Here is a 19,105-nt window from a genome sequence, read left to right as displayed (position 1 = left end):
GCCCTCCAAGCTCATCACTAAGCTCAGGACCCATAAAACTGCTACATTTACCAAGTAGCTACCCGGACTATCTGCATTGACCTCCCCGTTGCACTAACTCTTTTGATTCATCACATATGCTGCTGCTACTGCTCATTATTTATCATGTTGCCTAGTCACTTTACCCCTACCTATATGTACATACAGTATCTACCTCAATATTTCTTACTGCTGGACATTGACTCAGTACTGGTACCCCCTGTATATAGCAAAGTTATTATTACTCATTGTGTATTTATTCCTTGTGTTATCTTTCTTTTTTTTGTCTATTTTTCTCTCTTCATTGTTGGGAAGAAATGTGATTTGTAAGGAAAACACAAAACAATATTTTGGAGGAACACGGAGGAGGGAGAAGGATGAGGGGTTGGAGGATAGTGGGCAGAGACCAGAGAAAGGCAGCAGATGAAGAGCTCTGGGCTTCCCTTGTGGCAGGTGGTGGGGAGGATAATCCAGGTAAATTCTTTAATGCATGGAGGTAGGCACAGAAAGGACAAGGGAGGGGTGGGGGCCAATGGGGTTGGGGGAAAGGTGTGCAAAACAGGGAGGGCTAATTGTAGCCTGGTAATCCTTCCCTGGCCCCTACCTACTTCTCCTCCTGAGGGAGAGCTGCTGAGGGAGGCCAAGCAGGAGACGACTCCACCCTGGCTCTGGACGCTTCAAACGGATGTAAGGGGTACCGAGGAGATACCTTTAGGCCTATTTACTGGGTACCTGGACAACACTGTGCTCACCTCTGAAGATTCACCATAGAATGCGGATTTACCCTCTTACCTGTCCTTTTTCCCACCATCTGAAGCACATCATTCAACATGGGAGAAGTTCAAAAGGTAATTCCGCTACCTTCTGCTGCCGATCTTTGAGTTTGATGGAAATGCACATCTTGATGAGTCCTAAAGGGTTATTCAGGGACAAATTGTTTTCCCTTTTCATTAACTAACTGACGATTTGACACAATCTCAGCTAATAAAATGCCTAGTAGTCTCTTACAAGCTTCCTAATTGCTTTTTTTTCTGTGTCTGTTTGCAATATCCTCTTCTATCTTGTTTTTCTCAGGGGTTTTTCTCAATCCTACAGAAATTAAAAGGAACCACAGAGCAGGAACTTCGGATAGTCCTTCTGGGTCTAGACAACGCTGGCAAAACAACGCTGCTAAAACAGCTTTCATCCGAGGATGTCAACACCATTACTCCCACACAGGTCAGATCCAATCCTGGCATGCTCTGAACTTACATAAGCAGGCCCACTGTAGTTTTGTAATGACAACTCTGTGACCCACCTCCATGGCAGGATATTACACTTCCTTCCTCAGGTTGTTGCTGAAGGCTTACACGGAATGACACTTACTCAATGGAAGCCGGATGTCAGATCTTTTTTTAACCTGCTGATTCAAAATCGGATCTTTGATCATATCAATGTCTTCTACCAAGCTATAATCATTCTTGGATCTCTACATGGGTGACATTTGAGAAAACAATGGCATATTAACCTAATTGTCAGCAGTTCAAATAGATGCAAATAGATGCAAAGAATTGTCACACTTCATGTCAGACATGGAAAGGGAAATAGATGGCCTGATCCCAGATCAATAAATCAAATGTATTTTATGATCCTTTTTTTTTTACAGCAGCAGTTGTCACAAAGTTCTTTACAAATACCCAGCCTAAAACCCCAAAGAGCAAGCAATGCAGAGGCAGATGCACAGTGTCTAGGAAATAGTCCCTAGAAGGCAGGAACCTAGGAAGAAACCTAGAAAGAATAGTCTCCGAGGTATGACCACTGGCCAGTCCCCTTCTGGCTGTACCGATGACTTCACAAGGGTCAGGTCACTCCAGAAGGTTACACTACAAAGCAGGATCAAAGAGTCACTTGCCTAAATATTCTGAAATAAGTTCGCTTTTTTGAAAGATGAGCTTGAAATGGGTATGGTCTAATTAACTCAACGACCAAAAACACATGGCTAACTCATTGTCCTGCTTTGTAGTATATCCCTCTGACCAAGAGATAAGGGGCTTTGGAAATAAACAAGTAGTGCCATCAAATATCGACACATTGTCTATTCAAGTTCATCATAGTAGTGCAGTATGATTTGGTTTGGTTTTTCATATGTGCAAAGGCAATCACAGACAGTGCTTGTTTAAGCAGTTGGTTTATGCAGACTTTGCACAAAATAGCACATTAACAATAGTACATTTAGCTAGACTAAGAATAGAGACCAGGCTGTGACTTTAATCCAGGGGTTGCAGATTACTTAATCATTAAGGCAGAGGGTGTGACACACATTTTGTAAGGCCTAGCTAAAAACAGAGGGTCTAGGTTTATTATCAATGTACATGTCTGTCTTGTAATTGCAGAATGTTATAAACAAATGCTTATTTAGAGACACAAGGTAGCCTACAAGATTAAGGCAGTGTTCTGCTGAACTGTGTTACCTCCAAATTCTGCTCCTCCATTGATCCCAAAGGGCTTCAACATTAAGAGTCTCACGTCTCACGGAATGAAACTGAACGTGTGGGACATTGGAGGACAGAGGAAGATTCGACCCTTCTGGAAGAAATATTTGGAAAACACAGATTTGTTGGTGTGTAAATCCTGTTAGCAGATTTCTCACTTTGTCCTATTATACAGTGGCTTCAGAAAGTATTCACACCCCTTGATTTTTCCCACATTTTGCTGTGTTAAAGCCTGAATTTAAAATGTATTAAATTGAGATTTTGTGTCACTGGTCTACACACAATACCCCATAATGTCAAGGTGGATTTATGTTTCTAGATATTTTTACAAATTAATGAAAATGAAAAGCTGAAATGTCTTGAGTCAATAAGTATTCAACCCCTTTGCTATGGCAAGCCTAAAAAAAATTATGAGTAAAAATGTGCTTAATAAGTCACATAATAAGAGCGGTGAATTCCAAACACAGATTCAACCACAAAGACAAGGGAGGTTTTCCAATGCCTTGCAAAGAAGAACACCTATTGGTTAAAAAAAGAATAATAATCATCACTACAAAGATACAGGCATCCTTCCTAACTCAGTTGCCAGAGAGAAAGGAAACTACTCAGGGATTTTACCATGAGGCCATTGRGGATTTTAAAASAGTTAAAGAGTTTAATGGTTGTGGTATGAGAAAACTGAGGATGAATCCACAACATTGTAGTTACTCCACAATACTAACCTAGATGACAGAGTGAAAAGAAGGAAGCCTGTACAGAATAAAAATATTCAAAAACATGCATCCTGTTTGCAATAACATACTAAAGTAAATATTCARAAAATGTGGCAAAGGAATTAACTTTATGTCCTGAATACAAAGTGTTATGTCTGGTGCAAATCCAACACAACACATCACTGTGTACCACTCTTCATATTTTCAAGCACTGTGGTGGCTGCATCATGTTTTGGGTATGCTGGTCATCGGCAAGAACTAGGGAGTTTCTTTGGATAAAAAGATTAAGTTAAGTACTGGCACAATACTAAAGATAAACCTGGTTCAGTCTGCTTTCCAACAGACACTGGGAGAAAATCAACTTTCGGACAAGATYCTAAAACACAAGGCCAAATGTACACCGGAGTTGCTTACCAAGAGGACAAACAATGTTCCTGAGTGTTCCTGAGTTACAGTTTGACTTAAATCGGAATGACAATCTATGGCAAGACTTGAAAATGGCAATGATCAACAACCAATTTGATAGAGCTTGCGGAATTAAAAAAATGATGTGCAAATATTGTWCAATCCAGGTGTGCAAAGCTCTTAGAGACTTCAGCTGTAATCACTGCCAAAAGTGAGTCTAACATGTATTGACTCAGAGGTGTAATATTTCTGTATTTCATTTTCAATTAATTTGCAAAAATGTCTAAAAACATGTTTTCACTTTGTCATTAAGGGGTATTATGTGTAGATGGATGAGACATTTTTTTTTTTTTTTTTTTTTAAACCATTTTGAATTCAGGCTGTGTCAACAAAATGTGGAATAAGTCGAGGGGTATGAATACTTTGCGAAGGCACTGTATCTATAACATGCTTCAGAGAGTAAAATAGAAGCCAGTTAGGTTTAGACTACAGTCTGTTTTATTGCTTGGGCATTAGTTTACTTCAATGTCAATAAAAGTGAGATACCAAATAGAGAATCAATCATATGTGTTACAAGATGATAAATTAACCCCCTATTTCCTCTTTCCTCCAGATATATGTCATAGATAGTGCAGACAAGAAGCGGTTTGAAGAAACTGGACTGGTGAGGCCAACTGAAATAGCAGTCATTCTCTATTCCAAACGTTGTCTTGTAAATCTTTAATGTTAACAGTAAGCCTTGTATTATAACAGTGGATACGCAAACCAGTAATTGCTGACAACACGGAGATGTAGTCCACACACTATGCTCCTCTCTGAAATAACACTGCTGACCCCTCAGGAGCTGTCAGAACTGATCGTTGACGAGAACCTGAAGGGGGTTCCAGTGCTTATCTTTGCCAACAAGCAGGACCTGGCCACGGCCTCGCCTGCCAGCGAAATTGCAGAGGGCTTGAACCTGCACACGTACCGCGACCGGGCGTGGCAGATCCAGGCCTGCTCCGCTTTCTCTGGAGAGGGAGTACAGGTAGGCCACAACATCTCAGAAAATAGGACAGCTCATGTCACAGTTACCATTTAATGAAGTTAGAGGGACACCATATCACAATATAAAATAACTGTACTGTACAATCCTCTGGGACTTACAAGACATATTAAAGGCAACATCAAGTGCCAATTCAGTGGACGGTCATGTTCTGTTCCTCCTCATGTAGTAAAAGGGGAGTGCTGTGCGTACTCCAGAAAACGTCCTCTTCTCACTACTCATGTAGTAAAATAATTGGAGCCCACAGGAGAGTAAATTATTCTCTGTTAGCCACCGTATCATTAGTAGGATCTTTTCAGAACCTATAACTGGGTTTCACATAGTGTGCAGCATATTACGTCATTACAGTTTACAGCAGGGTTGTCAGGGCAACGTCTCAGTAGGGGTGAAAATGAAGAGCTAAAACAAACTGCTGGATTGCTTTGCCTCATCGTCGTAACGCAACGTGAAAGCCGCGTAAAGCTCCAGATTAGCATCTGCCCGAGTACTGTCCTAGAGGATCAGGAGGTCAGACCCCAGCATAACACCTGACTATATGTCCAATGAAATACGTAACACTGTAGCTGCAATATACTGTACATCTACGACCGGTATATGCTGTAATTGCTTTGTAATCTTTTTGTTCTCACAGGACGGCATGAACTGGATTTCGGACACCATTGCGAATAGGAGGAAAGCTGACTAAACCCTGAATATCCAACATGCTGCTTTGTATACACATACTTTGTGTGCTTCATGAAAACTCTGTACAAATGTTAACACCCAATGCAATGGTGACAGGTTTTATAGATGAAGCCATCTGTCTGAGGATGCCCCAAAACATTTGAGATCTTTCTGGCTTCTCAAATCCAGCCACAGGAAAATGGACTGGAGGAGAGGGGTCACAATAGAAACCATCAACAAGAGAGAAAAAACACATATTCTCCCGGTCCCATGAAGGGTTAATGCTCTGGAATGATACTTTCTTTGATATATAAGTCTATGGAAGAAAAAACTATTCTGGAAGAGCACAAGTACTCCAAGGGACAGAGCATTTCATGAGCAAATAGTCCCACATAAATTTTTGTAGAACATCTCTTTACTTTTAAGCACATTTTAGGAAAAATTCATACATTTTGTAGTTGGTGTGGTTTCATTGTTTATACATTCATTATGTTATCGCGTGAATCGAGACTGTGATACAAAATAAATATTGAATTGGCAAAATCTGCTCATACGTATGCATGCTTTGTTTGTACCATCAATTAAAGCAATAGGCAAGCACTCCTCCATCCTCTGTTTGTCACTGCTGTCAGACAGTAAGTCAGTGCTGCCCCACAGTGGGGGACTGTCATCATTACACCTGTGCCAGGAATAGTAAACTCACAAAAAACAATCCATGGTCTGTGTCAAATACATTGTAAGTAAATGTATATTCCTGTCGCCACACGATGACGAGGCTCAGCGAACAACTGAAAGAGAAGTATCTATATCGCTATAGAACTATGCTAATTCAATTCAAATCTGGACCGAAGCCAGTTCCACTGCTTTTTTCCCATTCTTCCCCTCTTATTGGGGATTGATTTAGACCTGGGATAACAGGTGGGTGCAACTAATTATCAGGTAGAACAGAAAACCAGCAGTAGTCTAAGAGGTAACATTTGAATATCCCTGGACTATGGTGTCAATTCAGAGTCGATGTCAGCAGCTGGATCGTGTTTTTATTTCAGGGATATGGATGGATGACAGCTAAATCCTATCTCATTAGTCCCTGTGAGGAGATACAGCACACTCTGCAACCACTCACTAAAATAAGCCTGTGTTCTAAAGTGATGGTCCGACTGTCAGAACCCTGTCTTTCACCAGCAAAGGAAGCTCTGCCTTGAATAAAGAGACATACTCAGACCCTTTGCTATGACACTCGGAAATTGAGCTCAGAGCATCCTGTTTCCAATGATCATCCTTGAGATGTTTCTAAAACTTGATGTCAACTTGCGGTAAATTCAATTGATTGACATGATTTGGAAAGGCACACACCTGTCTAATAAGGTCCCCAGTTGACAGTGCATGTCAGAGCAAAAACTTAGCCCATGAGGTCAAAGCAATTGTCTGTAGAGCTCCGAGACAGGATTGTGTCGAGGCACAGGTCTGGGGAAGGGTACCAAAAAATGTCTGCAGCATTGAAGGTCCCCAAGAACACAGTGGCCTCCATCATTCTTAAATGGAAGAAGTTGGGAACCACCAAGACTCTTACTAGAGTTGGCCGCCCGGCAAAATTGAGCAATCGGAGGAGAAGGGCCTTGGTCAGGAAGGTGACCAAGAACCCGATGGTCACTCTGACAGAGCTCCAGAGTTCCTCTATAGAGATGGGAGAACCTTCCAGAAGGACAACCAGCTCTGCAGCACTCCACCAATCAGGCGTTAATGGTAAAGTGGACAGGCGGAAGCCACTCCTCAGTAAAAGGAACATGACAGCCCACTTGGAGTTTGCCAAAAGGCATCTAAAGGAATCTCAGACAACGAGAAACAAGATTCTCTGGTCTGATGAACTTGTAGGCCTGAATGCCAAGCGTCACAACTGGAGAAAACCTGGCACCATCCCTACGGTGAAGCATGGGTGGCAGCATCATGCTGTGGGGATGTTTTTCAGCGGTAGGGACTGGGAGACTAGTCAGGATCGAGGGCAAAGATGAACGGAGCAAAGTAGAAGAGAGAGCCTTGATGAAAATCTGCTCCACCAGAGCGCTCAGGACCTGACTGGAGCCAGAGCCCTAACCTAAACCCGATCGAACATCTCTGGAGAGACCTGAAAATAGCTGTGCAGGGACACTCCCAATCCAACCTGACAGCGCTTGAGAGGATCTGCAGAGAATGGGAGAAACTCCTCAAATACAGGTGTGCCATGCTTGTAGCGTCATACCCAAGAAGACTCGATGCTGTAACAGCTGCCAAAGGCGCTTCAACAAAGTACTGAGTAAAGGGTGAATTCTCATGTAAATGTGATATTTCCATTTTTTATAAATTAGCAAAAATGTCTAAAAACCTGTTTTTGCTTCATTGTTATGGGGTATTGTGTGTAGATTGATGAGGGGAAATAACGATAATACATTTTAGTAGGCTGTAACGTAACACAATGTGGAAAAAGTCAAGGGGGCTGAATACTTTCCGAAGGCACTGTATGTATGTATGTATGTATGTATGTATGTGTGTGTGTGTGTGTGTGTGTATAAACTCAGCAAAAATAGAAACATCCTCTCACCTCTCATTTCCAGAAACTTAACATGTGTAAATATTTGTATTTACATAAGTATTTGTATACATAAGATTAAACAACTGAGACATAAACTGAACAAGTTCCACAGACATGTGACTAACAGTAATGGAATAACGTGTCCCTGAACAAAGGGGGGGTCAAAATCAAAAGTAACAGTCAGTAGCTGGTGTGGCCACCAGCTGCATTAAGTACTGTAGTGCATCTCCTCCTCATGGACTGCACCAGATTTGCCAGTTCTTGCTGTGAGATGTGTCATGGTAATTTCCTGTATTACTAAATGAGGAGAGTTTACAAACCACACACAAGTCAGAGTTATATTTAAACTTCATCTTTAATTATATGAGCTTCACCATAGCCCTTTGACTTTCAGATCAATTCAGTGTCTATAAAGGAATTCTGAGAGTTCTTACAAAATAATTATAGTATCTTTTATAGCCAAGATACACCCCTCTCAACTCACATGACGAACCACAGATCTCAGGAACGTCACAAAGGTCCTTTTACTTGAGAGAGGAGTATCCCGTAGCCAGATAGCATTAGCTATAAATTGTCGTTCCGTTTGGTCTCTAAGACGAGGTTCTAATCTCGTTCTTGGTACTTCATAGTACCAAAACATTACCTCATCCAATGGCATATATCAATTGTCAATTCTAGATACYCCCATYTCAAATACACCCCCTCTYCTCCCCACTCCTGGACAAGCTCACTGAGGGGAGTGAGCCTCTAGGTCATATACTAGGTCAAGAGAAGGGCAACATCAGAGGGGACATACAATGGTTCCAGACACTGCCATACTCCTCCCTCCAATGGGAAAAGGAGGGAGTGACTGGCATACAGACATTGTGGAGACAACTGGTTMMCCATTAATCACRCCATCCCTTCACATGGTTTWGGAATAGTTACAGACACATTCCCATCAGAARACAATGTTCCATTCTGTCCTCCTCCCCTTCTGATATTCTGCATAGCACCACATGGTTTAACAGATACATTCACATATGAAGACAAGCCTGACCTCTCCCCTCTCTGGGCCCCAAGTGACTGAGCCCTAGCTGAGAAGGGATAACTGCAACTTTCAACAGTATAGTCCAAAGGGAGACATTCTAATGACAAGTATCTCACATAAGCATATTATGTAAATAAAACATCTTATTTATCTATGTTACCTAACTAATTCTGATTCAGCCGCAACAGATGTTACCCCACTCTTCCACCAAGGTACCTGAAAGATCCCGGACATTTCTGGGCGGAATGGCCCTAACCCTCACCCGCCGACAGGTCCCAGACGTGCTCAATGAGATTGAGATCCGGGCTCTTCACTAGCCATGGCAGAACACTGACATTCCTGTCTTGCAGGAAATCACACACAGAAYGAGCAGCATGGCTGGTGGCATTGTCATGCTGGAGGATYRTGTCAGGATGAGCCTGTAGGAAGGGTACCACATGAGTGAGGAGGATGTCTTCCCTGTAACGCACAGCATTGAGATTGCCTGCAATGACAACAAGCTCAGTCCGATGATGCTGTGGCACACCGCCCCAGACCATGACGGACCCTCCACCTCCAAATCGATCCCGCGCCAGAGTACAGGCCTCGATATAAAGCTCATTCCTTCAACGATAAACGCGAATCCGACCATCACCTCTGGTGAGACAAAATCGCGACTCGTCAATGAAGAGCACTTTTTGCCAGTCCTGTCTGGTCCAGCGATGGTGGGTTTGTGCCCATAGGCAACATGGTTGCCGGTGATGTCTGGTGAGGACCTGCCTTACAACAGGCCTACAAGCCCTCAGTACAGCCTCTCGCAGCCTATTGCGGACAGTCTGAGCACTGATGGAGGGATTGTGCGTTCCTGGTATAATTCGAGCAGTTGTTGTTGCCATCCTGTCCCTGTCCTGCAGGTGTGATGTTCGGATGTACCGATCCTGTGCAGGTGTTGTTACACGTGGTCTGCCACTGCGAGGAMGATCAGCTGTCTGTCCTGTCTCCCTGTAGCACTGTCTTAGGCGTCTCACAGTACGGACATTGCAATTTATTGCCTTTGGCCACATCTGCAGTCCTCATGCCTCCTTGCAGCATGCCTAAAGCACGTTCACGGAGATGAGCAGTGACCCTGGGCATCTTTCTTTTGATGTTTATCAGTCAGTAGAAAGGCCTCTTTAGTGTCCTAAGTTTTTATAACTGACCTTAATTGCCTACCGTCTAGGAACACAAGCATTTCACTACACCCGCAATAACATCTGCTAAATATGTGTATGCGACAGATACAATTTGAAAAGCAAACCGATAAAGGATCGGAAAACTGCACTGTCATTGGAAAAGTTTCTTACACCAACATTAAGAAGTGAGTTATCTGGATATGGATATCTGGAGGTAGTTCTGGAATTCTAAGACATTGAGACGCGTATGTGTTCTGTTGRTTAGTCTCATGTTATCACTGAACTACTCCTGTTCTATATAGTGACATCCTGGTTTCGTTGTGACCAATTTACTCGTAACATCTCTGGATTTGTACTTGCTGCTATGCTGTATTGTTATGCAGTAACAAAACTATAACATAAGAACACACGCTTACTGCGACTATTTCTACCTGCCATACTCTCTGACCGCAGGGTGTAATCCTACTGACAGGGATGATGCAGGCACAACACTGTGACATGGCCAAGCAGAGGAAACACCTGGTCCAGGAACTGCGCATGGAGACAGAAGAAGGTATGGCAGCCACCCACAGTCCACTGAGGGAATCATGACGGGCTACTGAAAAAGAAAGCCACATTGCATTTCATTAGAGAATTCGATCATCTTTGGGTTGAATCCTATTTGATTACAAAAAGTTAATATATTCCATATCTACTGGCGCATAGAAATGTCTTTTGACTTGATTGTAGTAATCAAACACATTCTTGAAGTAATCATCCTCATTGATGATCTGAAAAAGTACAACGTGCCAGTCTCAGACACTGTTACAAAGAGTGAGAGGCTAGCTACATGATTAGTGTCTGCAATTCAGTCATGCACTGTTAGAGCCAGTCAGTCATATTCTATGGAACACAGAAGACAAACGGAACTTTGAACGTTGACTGTAGGCCTACATGTCGGGAAAAAAACCCTGTTCCAGCTTGGGCAGTGGCTTTGTTCACAAGGTAAAGAAGTCACTACAATCAAGTTAAAAGACTGGAGGATATGGATACTTTAGTCTGTGTTCATCTCTCTAGCATGGGATTGTATGTACATTTTATGACTACACCATCTACTGTATCTGCCTTTGTGTGGTCTCTTGTCTGTATCAGAGCACTTCGACCTGGGGAAAGTGATCGCCGTTCCTAAGGATGTGATGGAGGAGCTCAGCCTGCTGTCTAGTAGAGGTTCTAACAATCCACCTCAAAGGTTACTCTGGTCCTCTGAAAGAAGTTCCTCGTGTGATATTCAATGACACTGTGATCTCCAAGTTCTACGTCTCCCCATGGCAAGACCAGCTGCTGTCTGCCATCTCTGCCCGTCTCCCTTAGCTGCCTCAGAAAATCACCCCATCCAACTACAGGTGCTTCAACAGGTGAGCCCCAGCTACTGCCTCTGTAGCTGCCCTCAACACACACACACACACACGTTTCAGTTCAGTCTAAGAGTCTGTCAAAGAAAGTTCTAGGAGTCTGGTTTCCTTCTTGGCCGGCTTCTGAAACCACTATATAAAAGGTTTCTGTCTGCGTGTGAATCCAGAATTTGGCGCAGGCTCACACACCAGTCTTGGCCACTGAGTAAAGCTTATATTTTAACAAGGCAAAGTCCACACACACACAAAAAAAAAACTCTCAAGACCGATTTATATCTAGACACAAAGGGAAATGACTAATCAAAACTGGTCATCTGTCTTGTGTCACTCAACTTTGAGATGGTCTCTTYACACCATGCTACCATGACCCACACACTAGAGGGCTTTTGAGAAGAAAGAGGGCAAATGTAATATATGGTTATACTTACTAATTCAAATCCTGACACCCATTTATTTCTGTAAGGGCCCCAATGCCATTTAGAGGGACAGCAGATAGTGTGTGGAAATTCCCCCTGCCTGAGTTTGAGCTTCTGCAGGCCCGTGCTGAGCCTAGTCTGACCTGGGAGAGCATGTGTGACCGGCCCAACACAGGGGTGCAGTTGAAGTTGGGCCGGTCACACATGCTCTCCCAGGCCACCCAATACTCGGATAAAATTAAGACTTCATACCGGTGACACCATGACCGCTTTAGAACTTAGATGACAAATGATTTGCCGAGGACTTATCTTTGTACTCTTCCATACATAAACTGGGAGTCCAAATAGTGGATAGTTGCTGTGTTTCTTGAGAAAATGCTGTTCGTTCCCTGTCTTTTTCTGCCACAACTAATGAKATCAAGAATGCCTTAAACCAGGTAATTCTTTATCAAGGATGGAACTTGGTAACCTATGTACATAACTTTTCAAACGAAAGGATAATATTCATGACGCTAAAATGTGACAACCATACACTTCACAGTTCTATTAAAACAAAGACATTTACAATTCTACAGAGACATGGACAACTTCATCAATCTTTAGCTAATAGTGCCACCACTTGGAAGTAAATGGTCTTAACAATTGGAATTTCTGAAGACCGTTAAAGCTGTAGTACTTGATGAAATTGCCATGTCCGTTTTGGATATTACAACAAAGAAATACATGAACACTTTCCCCCCCCTTTGACACTGTTGCACACACGATAGAGCAGAATATGTACTGCATAAAAAAAATTGCCACGGTGCTCACCTCCATTTCATCAACAACATAAATAAAGGAGCCGTTTGCCCTWATGAGGACTCCATCTTTAACGTCTGACAATTCTGCACAAAATACATGATATACAGAATAATTTTGTACAAATGGAAATAGTTTGACATTTTCTTGTATAAGAAATATTTGTACAATATGCACATTTTGCAAACATAAACCTTCCTTTCAAATCTACAAGCCATCAGAGTTAGAACCAGGGGTTGGAAAATAAATAATTTTACGATCGTTTCGTTTTGAACAGAACCATTATTTTCTTTCATTCCGTTTCCCTTTTCTGACCAGCAAAATAAAGTTCTGAACCGGTTCGAACATACAGTTCCTTCCTATTCCTTTTTAAACCTCTGAAATAAACATTTTTGTTTACATTTAGCTCAACATTAAATTACTTCACCAAACAGTGCGGATARAGCAGCTTGCTGTGGAGCGGGTAAGCGATTTAATCTGTATAGGAAAGTCGYTAAGAGCAAATAGTATTTTGCAGTAACAGCATGGTTTAATCATAATGAGAGACAAACACACACACACTGTGTGTAGGGCGTGAAATGCAACAGAACAKTTGAGGGTGAGGAGAGAGAGGATGGAGGAAGCTTGCCTTGAAGCGCTGRGCATCTTGTTATGAYATGCATTATCTGAATTAGGCCCACAGAATTATAMYKWCGGAGGATCGGCTTCTATGGAGGAACTTTGAACATCACTGAACTTCCGAGTTGGTTTAATGTTGGACCAGATCAAACATTAGCTAACAAGCTTGTGTGTGCAGAGCAGAACTAGAATTAAAAACACATCTTACCTTTTTGTAGTTAATACATCCAATGTGAGGTGTGAAAACAATAGTATCCTTAACTATCATTAACTATCATCAAAAAGTCAATTCATTCTTTAAATAAACATCTCTCCCTAATTTCTGAAGTATGCGTGTAACGTCATCAGTAGGCCACAGTAACCTATGCTTCAGAGGGGAGGGGCAAGTAGCYAACACAYACACCCACTGGCAAAGATTTCCAGCTRGAAGGCAGACGCTGGAATAAGTTTGAGTGACAGAGRGGGCTTTGCAGAGGTGCTTCGTTGCGATTTTTTGTGGACTGTTCCRGAACACTATAGATCACGTTTTCAGTTCGGCTTCTTTTCCTCAAATAATTTATTTTCGGTTCTGCTCCCTGAAACGCTTCCAACCCTTGGTTAGAACATAGGTTCAAACGGAGGAAGGTTTAAGGAACCATTAAAAATGACACTGTTCAGAACTCCCTTTTCCTAACCAGCGAGACCTTGCTGGTGCACAAACAGAGGTTATCCTCTAGAACACGGCTCTCACAACAGTGAAATGTGCCTACAGTTACCGTGCCTGGTTTGTTTATAGGGTGGAATTGGTAATTTGGTAAGGAATTGGTATAAGACTAAATTAAAATGTCATTAAAAACAGCAATCACTATTAAGAGTAGGGCCTAGGAGCCTCCGTGACGACTGGCGTGTGCACCCATGCGCTGTGGATCCTGGGAGGGGTAGTGGACATGGCCAGGAGGCCTCATCCCCATGGGATGGGGTATCGCCATGGGGTCCATGGAGTGGAACATTGGTGGGCCAAAGCCTGTAGGGATGGAAAGACCACAAGTTATAAATCCTTAGTGCTTCTGATCTGCATTGGGGATTAAACAAAGTCTTATACAGATAGACGGAGAACATTAGGACTCGGGATAATAAAACACTTCTTTCAAATGTGGTCCTCTACAGGGGGGAAAGTATGGGAAAAGGTGGGAGAAGAATTCATGGGACTCTTGTTTACCTGGAGGGGGCATAGTCACGCCGGGGGGTGGGGGTAGACTGATGTTCATGACAGGTGGGGCTGAGTTGGGGCCCAGGTTGAAATAGTTGGTAGGGGCATCTTCATCCACAGGTGGCAGAGGTAGCGCTGCAGGACAGAGACAGAGGGTCAGTATTGACAATCACATTATTGGAAGTGTATGGTAAAATGTGAGAGTTTTACTACTAAAAGATAAAAGTATAGCTCTCGTGTGTCCCGTGCTTCTACATCTGCATTGCTTGCTTGCTTTTTGGGGTTTTAGGCTTTTTTTTCTTCTGGTATCTGTATAGCACTTTGTGACAACTACTAACGTTAAAAAGTCTTTATAAAATAAATGTAATTAATTGCCCTCACCTCCAGGCAGTCCAGGTACCGGCTCCAGCTTCATCCCCATCTCAGTCACCCCTTCCCTCTCCCTTCCCTCCTTCCCCCTTGCTCCCTGGGACCTGGGACAGAACACATATCAATCAATTAATGTCACACTGTGGGCATTTATACTGGGTTGAAAATGCACAGCTTGTAATATCTATGATAACAGAGCAATCAGTCAACAGACGAATGGGCACCTGCTGGCACAGCCATCTGTACCTGGTATTACAAACCACAGGTGTAAGTGTATGAGATTGTCATATCAGAGGGTGGGACTTTACCTGCCCCACTTSACGTTGAGTCTGCGACCTTTGATAATGAGCTTGTTGAAGGATTTCTCAGCAGCCAACTCTGCAGCCTGACGGGTGGCAAACTGGATGAAGGCACACTGCTGCCTCTGAACGATGGTGGTGGTCCGGATCTCCCCAAAYTGGTAGAAATGGTTCCTGTTTGGAGGCACGCGGTTATAGCACGACTGCCGCACCCAACCATTGTAAACATTCAGCAAAGCACACGTGACAAAATTTMATATGCTTCATTTGGAGTAAAATGTACTACATTAATTCCCGAGCAGACACTCACCTGAGCTCTGAGTCAGTGATGGAGTCTCCGAGCCCCCCCACATACAGCGTAGTGATGGACTTGTCCTCTGGCGTATCCAGTCTAGGCATGGTGGAGGCCCTCTTCAGCAGCTTGTCAGCCACAGGGTCGTTGATACCATAGTAACGGTCCTTAATGTTCTGGTCTGCCAGGGGATCGTCAGGATCAGTTGGCTTCTCATGCCTGGAGTTCAGTAGTTCATAGTTAATGAGAGTTAAAGCAAAACATGTCAACATCCTTGGAAACAATCTTATCTTGGACAAAGTAGATAATCAGACCTTAAGTTGACTTTTTCCATTGGCTCATAAGTACACAGCTGCCTGATGTTTAACATGTGTGTCAAGTCTCTCTTTGCACCTTTGGTTTCATGATGTTGACAGTTGCTCACCTGTAGGGACACTCTTCTCCTCTCTTACATTCTCCCTTCACCCAAAAGGAGCAGATGTGTGGTCTGTTCCTCTTGTAGTAAGGCGTGGTGCGGGCTAGCTTCAGCAGCATGTCACTAGAGCTGGGGGCCTTACCCAGGAGACCCACTGGCCGTGTACCATCAGAGTTCCCGATCTGCGGTCAGGAAAGAGCTACTGTCAAGAGGGTGCATTTTGGTTCCATTAAAACTAAAGCCCCACCGATATTGGTATTTTGTGTCTGATACCGATTCTGATTTTTGGGGAGACAACTGTTACATCTACCGAGGAAATTTTTAAAAAGGCACGATTTTACACACCAAGTTCTCATAAATTGTCAACCAAAAGAGCAATTGTAGAAGACAAAGGTTTCAAATGTTGAATTTTTACATTGTGACAGTAATGACACATCATGAATGGTCACAAGTGTTCAGATCTGTTTCCGGTTCGGGTGGGATCCATGGAAACGCATGGCATTTTCATGACTTTCTTTTGCAAATTATTTATTTCTTAAAACTTGGCAATACTAAACAAAATATTAAGGTGTGGGACATATATTGTGTGACAAGAAATAACTAGCAGGTCTATTWCGCTCMAGCAGCTAGAATTTGTCCGTCCACAATTAAACTGTGGGAAGATGGCATCTCTCAGCACCAGACAAYAGAAAGAGCTGTCCGCTACTATACAAGAGATTGTTTGTGAGGAGATCACCTCTGCCCTCGACTTACAACTCAAACCCATAAATGAATCATTGGYAGTGTTCACTGCTAAAGTGGATACCTATTCAACAAGTACTCAGATGAGCATGATATTTCCTATCGGTAAAGGGCCAATATTGGCTGATAATATTGGTGAAACTATATATTCGCCGGCCTCTAATTAAAACCAGGGTGTTCGATTTTACAGGAAACCTCATGAAGAATGAAATAATGATGAATGACCTGGCCATGAAGGTACACAACTCAGACAAGAGGACCAAAGAGCAGATATTTTTGGGTGGTACTCAAATCAGTGAGTAAACATTGTCTGAAATCTTTCCAAGGGAAAATGAGRAGGGTCAAAGGGTGCTATCTGAACCTTCTTGGCATGAACATACTGTAAGGATATTTACGAAGCAAGCCAAGTTATATGACAGAATGTAAACGTAGATCTGTCTGATAACATTAMCGACACAATTAGAAGTTTACTCACGGGACTCAGATCTTAATGTTAGGAATGTTAGGAACCTTTTTATCTTAAATAAGGGAAAATACATCACCTCTCTTTCCATGTTCTGAGTGTAGTATTCCTTGTTCACATCGGATTTTGGCACGTCGTCCTTGATTGACAGCCCAGTGTCTCGGACCTGTATTGGCAAGCCTTGATGGAATAATGCCAATTTAGACAACAGCCACCCTGAATGTGTCTGACGTGCAATATCTCTCTTTTATACCCGTACAACTATGTGTATGTTCATTCTCTGGATGGTAACAGGCATAACCTGGCCAGAGGATGAGTGTTCCAAAAACTGTCTTTGTTGACTCACCATACTCTAGATCCAGCAGGCACGTCTGACAGACATTCTTCATCTTACTGCACGTCTGGCACACCTCTGTCTTTTTGAATCGCATGCGGGTCCCAGGACACCATCGGAACACTGTGAAGGGCCTGGCACATATCTAAGCAGGACATAGCGGTAGCAGGGTGTCAGTCTGTTTAGATTGCAGTTTCATACTCTGTACTTTAGTATGGTTCTTTAACTCCAGTGTTGGAGAGCTGATGTATATGTGCAGGCTCTCTTTCCAGCCTGGCAGTAGATCATACAAAAACATCAGCTAGTCATAGATTGCACATGCAGTATCTCCTCAGAACCTAAGTTGGAGAACTCTGCTATACGAGTAAACAATGACTGATTATMCAAGTAAGAATGAATTAACTTAATTTCTTACCTTGCACTCCTTGCCATATTTCTCCTTGGTCTATCAAACAGAAACAGTGTGATACAGGGCGAGTTTTTTAAAATAACCATAACTAGAAGAACATGACAATCAAAATAACAGGTTTCAGCCATAGAGATATGGTGTCATATGAAATTCAGCATAAAACTGTTAACAGTTAACTCCTACAGAACAATAACCAAAAGACAATTGATTAAACTTACCATTCGAATATAAGGATTCTCTCCAAGACATGTCTGGCAGAGAATAGGAAAGTCCTGCGCAAGGGAAGATTAGTACATTACAGTAACAAACAAAACAATTCATTGCAGCTAGCAAACTTACTAAGGTTAGCTGGAACCAATTTTTGTTCACATGTTTAACTAGCAAACTTACTAAGGTTAGCTCGAACCAATTTTTGTTCACATGTTTAGCTAGCTACGTAACTGTGAATGTTTTTGTTTTATTTTGCTAGCGCAACGACTTGGTAAACTAGCTAGAAACCATATATGATTTGTACTGTTATTATTGGGCGATTCCATGCCAGTTAGGTATTAGCTAACATTAGCTAGTTAAGCGAGCACAAATGACAACACTTGCCTAGTACAACGCTACCACCGCTTATTGACACAGTCAATGTCACGGAATAACAATTACAAATGACATATTCCTTTCAAATAATTCTGATTAAATGACAATGTAATTTCAAACATACCGCGTCTTCCCAATTTTGTCTGTTGTAAATATTAGCTCCTAAAGATGTCGCCATTTTCAAAAAGTTTGCTTCCCAGCATGCAATGCAGCAAAAAGCATCTCACGTGATCAGACCAAAAACACGCACCCGGGTTCACACACGCTTTTATAAAAGTGTATAACTATTATTTCACAGTCGAAACAACGTCTTTAACAATTCTTTGGATAATTGTAATGTGTGGATCATTTGGAGATAATTTTAATGTGTATCGTGAATACTTCTACCAGCATGGTTGTGCGTATATAGCTGTTGCTCATTGAGGAAAGGGGTAAAGTAATTTACCCCCAGTCTCTCACGTGGGTTTTTTTTTTTTGTTAAATTATCTGATCGGATTTCGGCAATCAGATAGGATTAAATGTTAGAATTGGGTTTTTAAAACTTCAAAAAATATATATTATTATAAGGATTTGGTAACCCAATCTGACCTTTAAACAGGATTATATGTTGTTGTTGCGTTTTTCAAAACTCAAAGAAAGTGATTAGGAAAATGTTGATGCGAAAATCTGGATTATTTTCTTTCTTACATCTGTTCTTACATCTGAAAACCAAAGGTTAATTATG

General features: G+C 42.2%; 2 protein-coding genes across 2 annotated transcripts; one reads left to right on the top strand and one right to left on the bottom strand.

Moving 5' to 3' along the window:
- Positions 1-642: 642 nt before the first annotated feature.
- Positions 643-5,469, top strand: LOC111950845 (ADP-ribosylation factor-like protein 3). The gene is made up of 6 exons (XM_023968754.3): positions 643-866; positions 1,093-1,236; positions 2,501-2,617; positions 4,221-4,271; positions 4,449-4,634; positions 5,284-5,469. The coding sequence occupies exons 1-6, from the start codon at positions 849-851 to the stop codon at positions 5,335-5,337; spliced, it is 570 nt and encodes a 189-aa protein (XP_023824522.1). The 5' UTR covers positions 643-848; the 3' UTR covers positions 5,338-5,469.
- Positions 5,470-12,297: 6,828 nt separating this feature from the next.
- Positions 12,298-18,603, bottom strand: LOC111951024 (pre-mRNA-splicing factor RBM22). The gene is made up of 11 exons (XM_023968991.1): positions 18,506-18,603; positions 18,015-18,068; positions 17,803-17,832; positions 17,400-17,532; positions 17,133-17,233; positions 15,859-16,031; positions 15,453-15,653; positions 15,152-15,316; positions 14,856-14,947; positions 14,484-14,609; positions 12,298-14,288 (listed from the first exon to the last, which is right to left on the bottom strand). The coding sequence occupies exons 1-11, from the start codon at positions 18,557-18,559 to the stop codon at positions 14,146-14,148; spliced, it is 1,272 nt and encodes a 423-aa protein (XP_023824759.1). The 5' UTR covers positions 18,560-18,603; the 3' UTR covers positions 12,298-14,145.
- Between the last annotated feature and the right edge of the window lie 502 nt (positions 18,604-19,105).

Source organism: Salvelinus sp. IW2-2015, linkage group LG23 (genome assembly GCF_002910315.2).
Source record: "Salvelinus sp. IW2-2015 linkage group LG23, ASM291031v2, whole genome shotgun sequence".
NCBI classification, from domain to species: Eukaryota; Metazoa; Chordata; class Actinopteri; order Salmoniformes; family Salmonidae; genus Salvelinus; species Salvelinus sp. IW2-2015.
This window is presented reverse-complemented; position numbering and strand designations above follow the sequence as displayed.

Excerpts from the sequence above, each read along its gene's own strand:
- LOC111950845 (XM_023968754.3), top strand. Across the intron at positions 2,618-4,220 it reads TGGAAAACACAGATTTGTTG|ATATATGTCATAGATAGTGC; the intron begins GTGTGTAAATCC and ends TCTTTCCTCCAG. Across the intron at positions 4,272-4,448 it reads GGTTTGAAGAAACTGGACTG|GAGCTGTCAGAACTGATCGT; the intron begins GTGAGGCCAACT and ends CTGACCCCTCAG.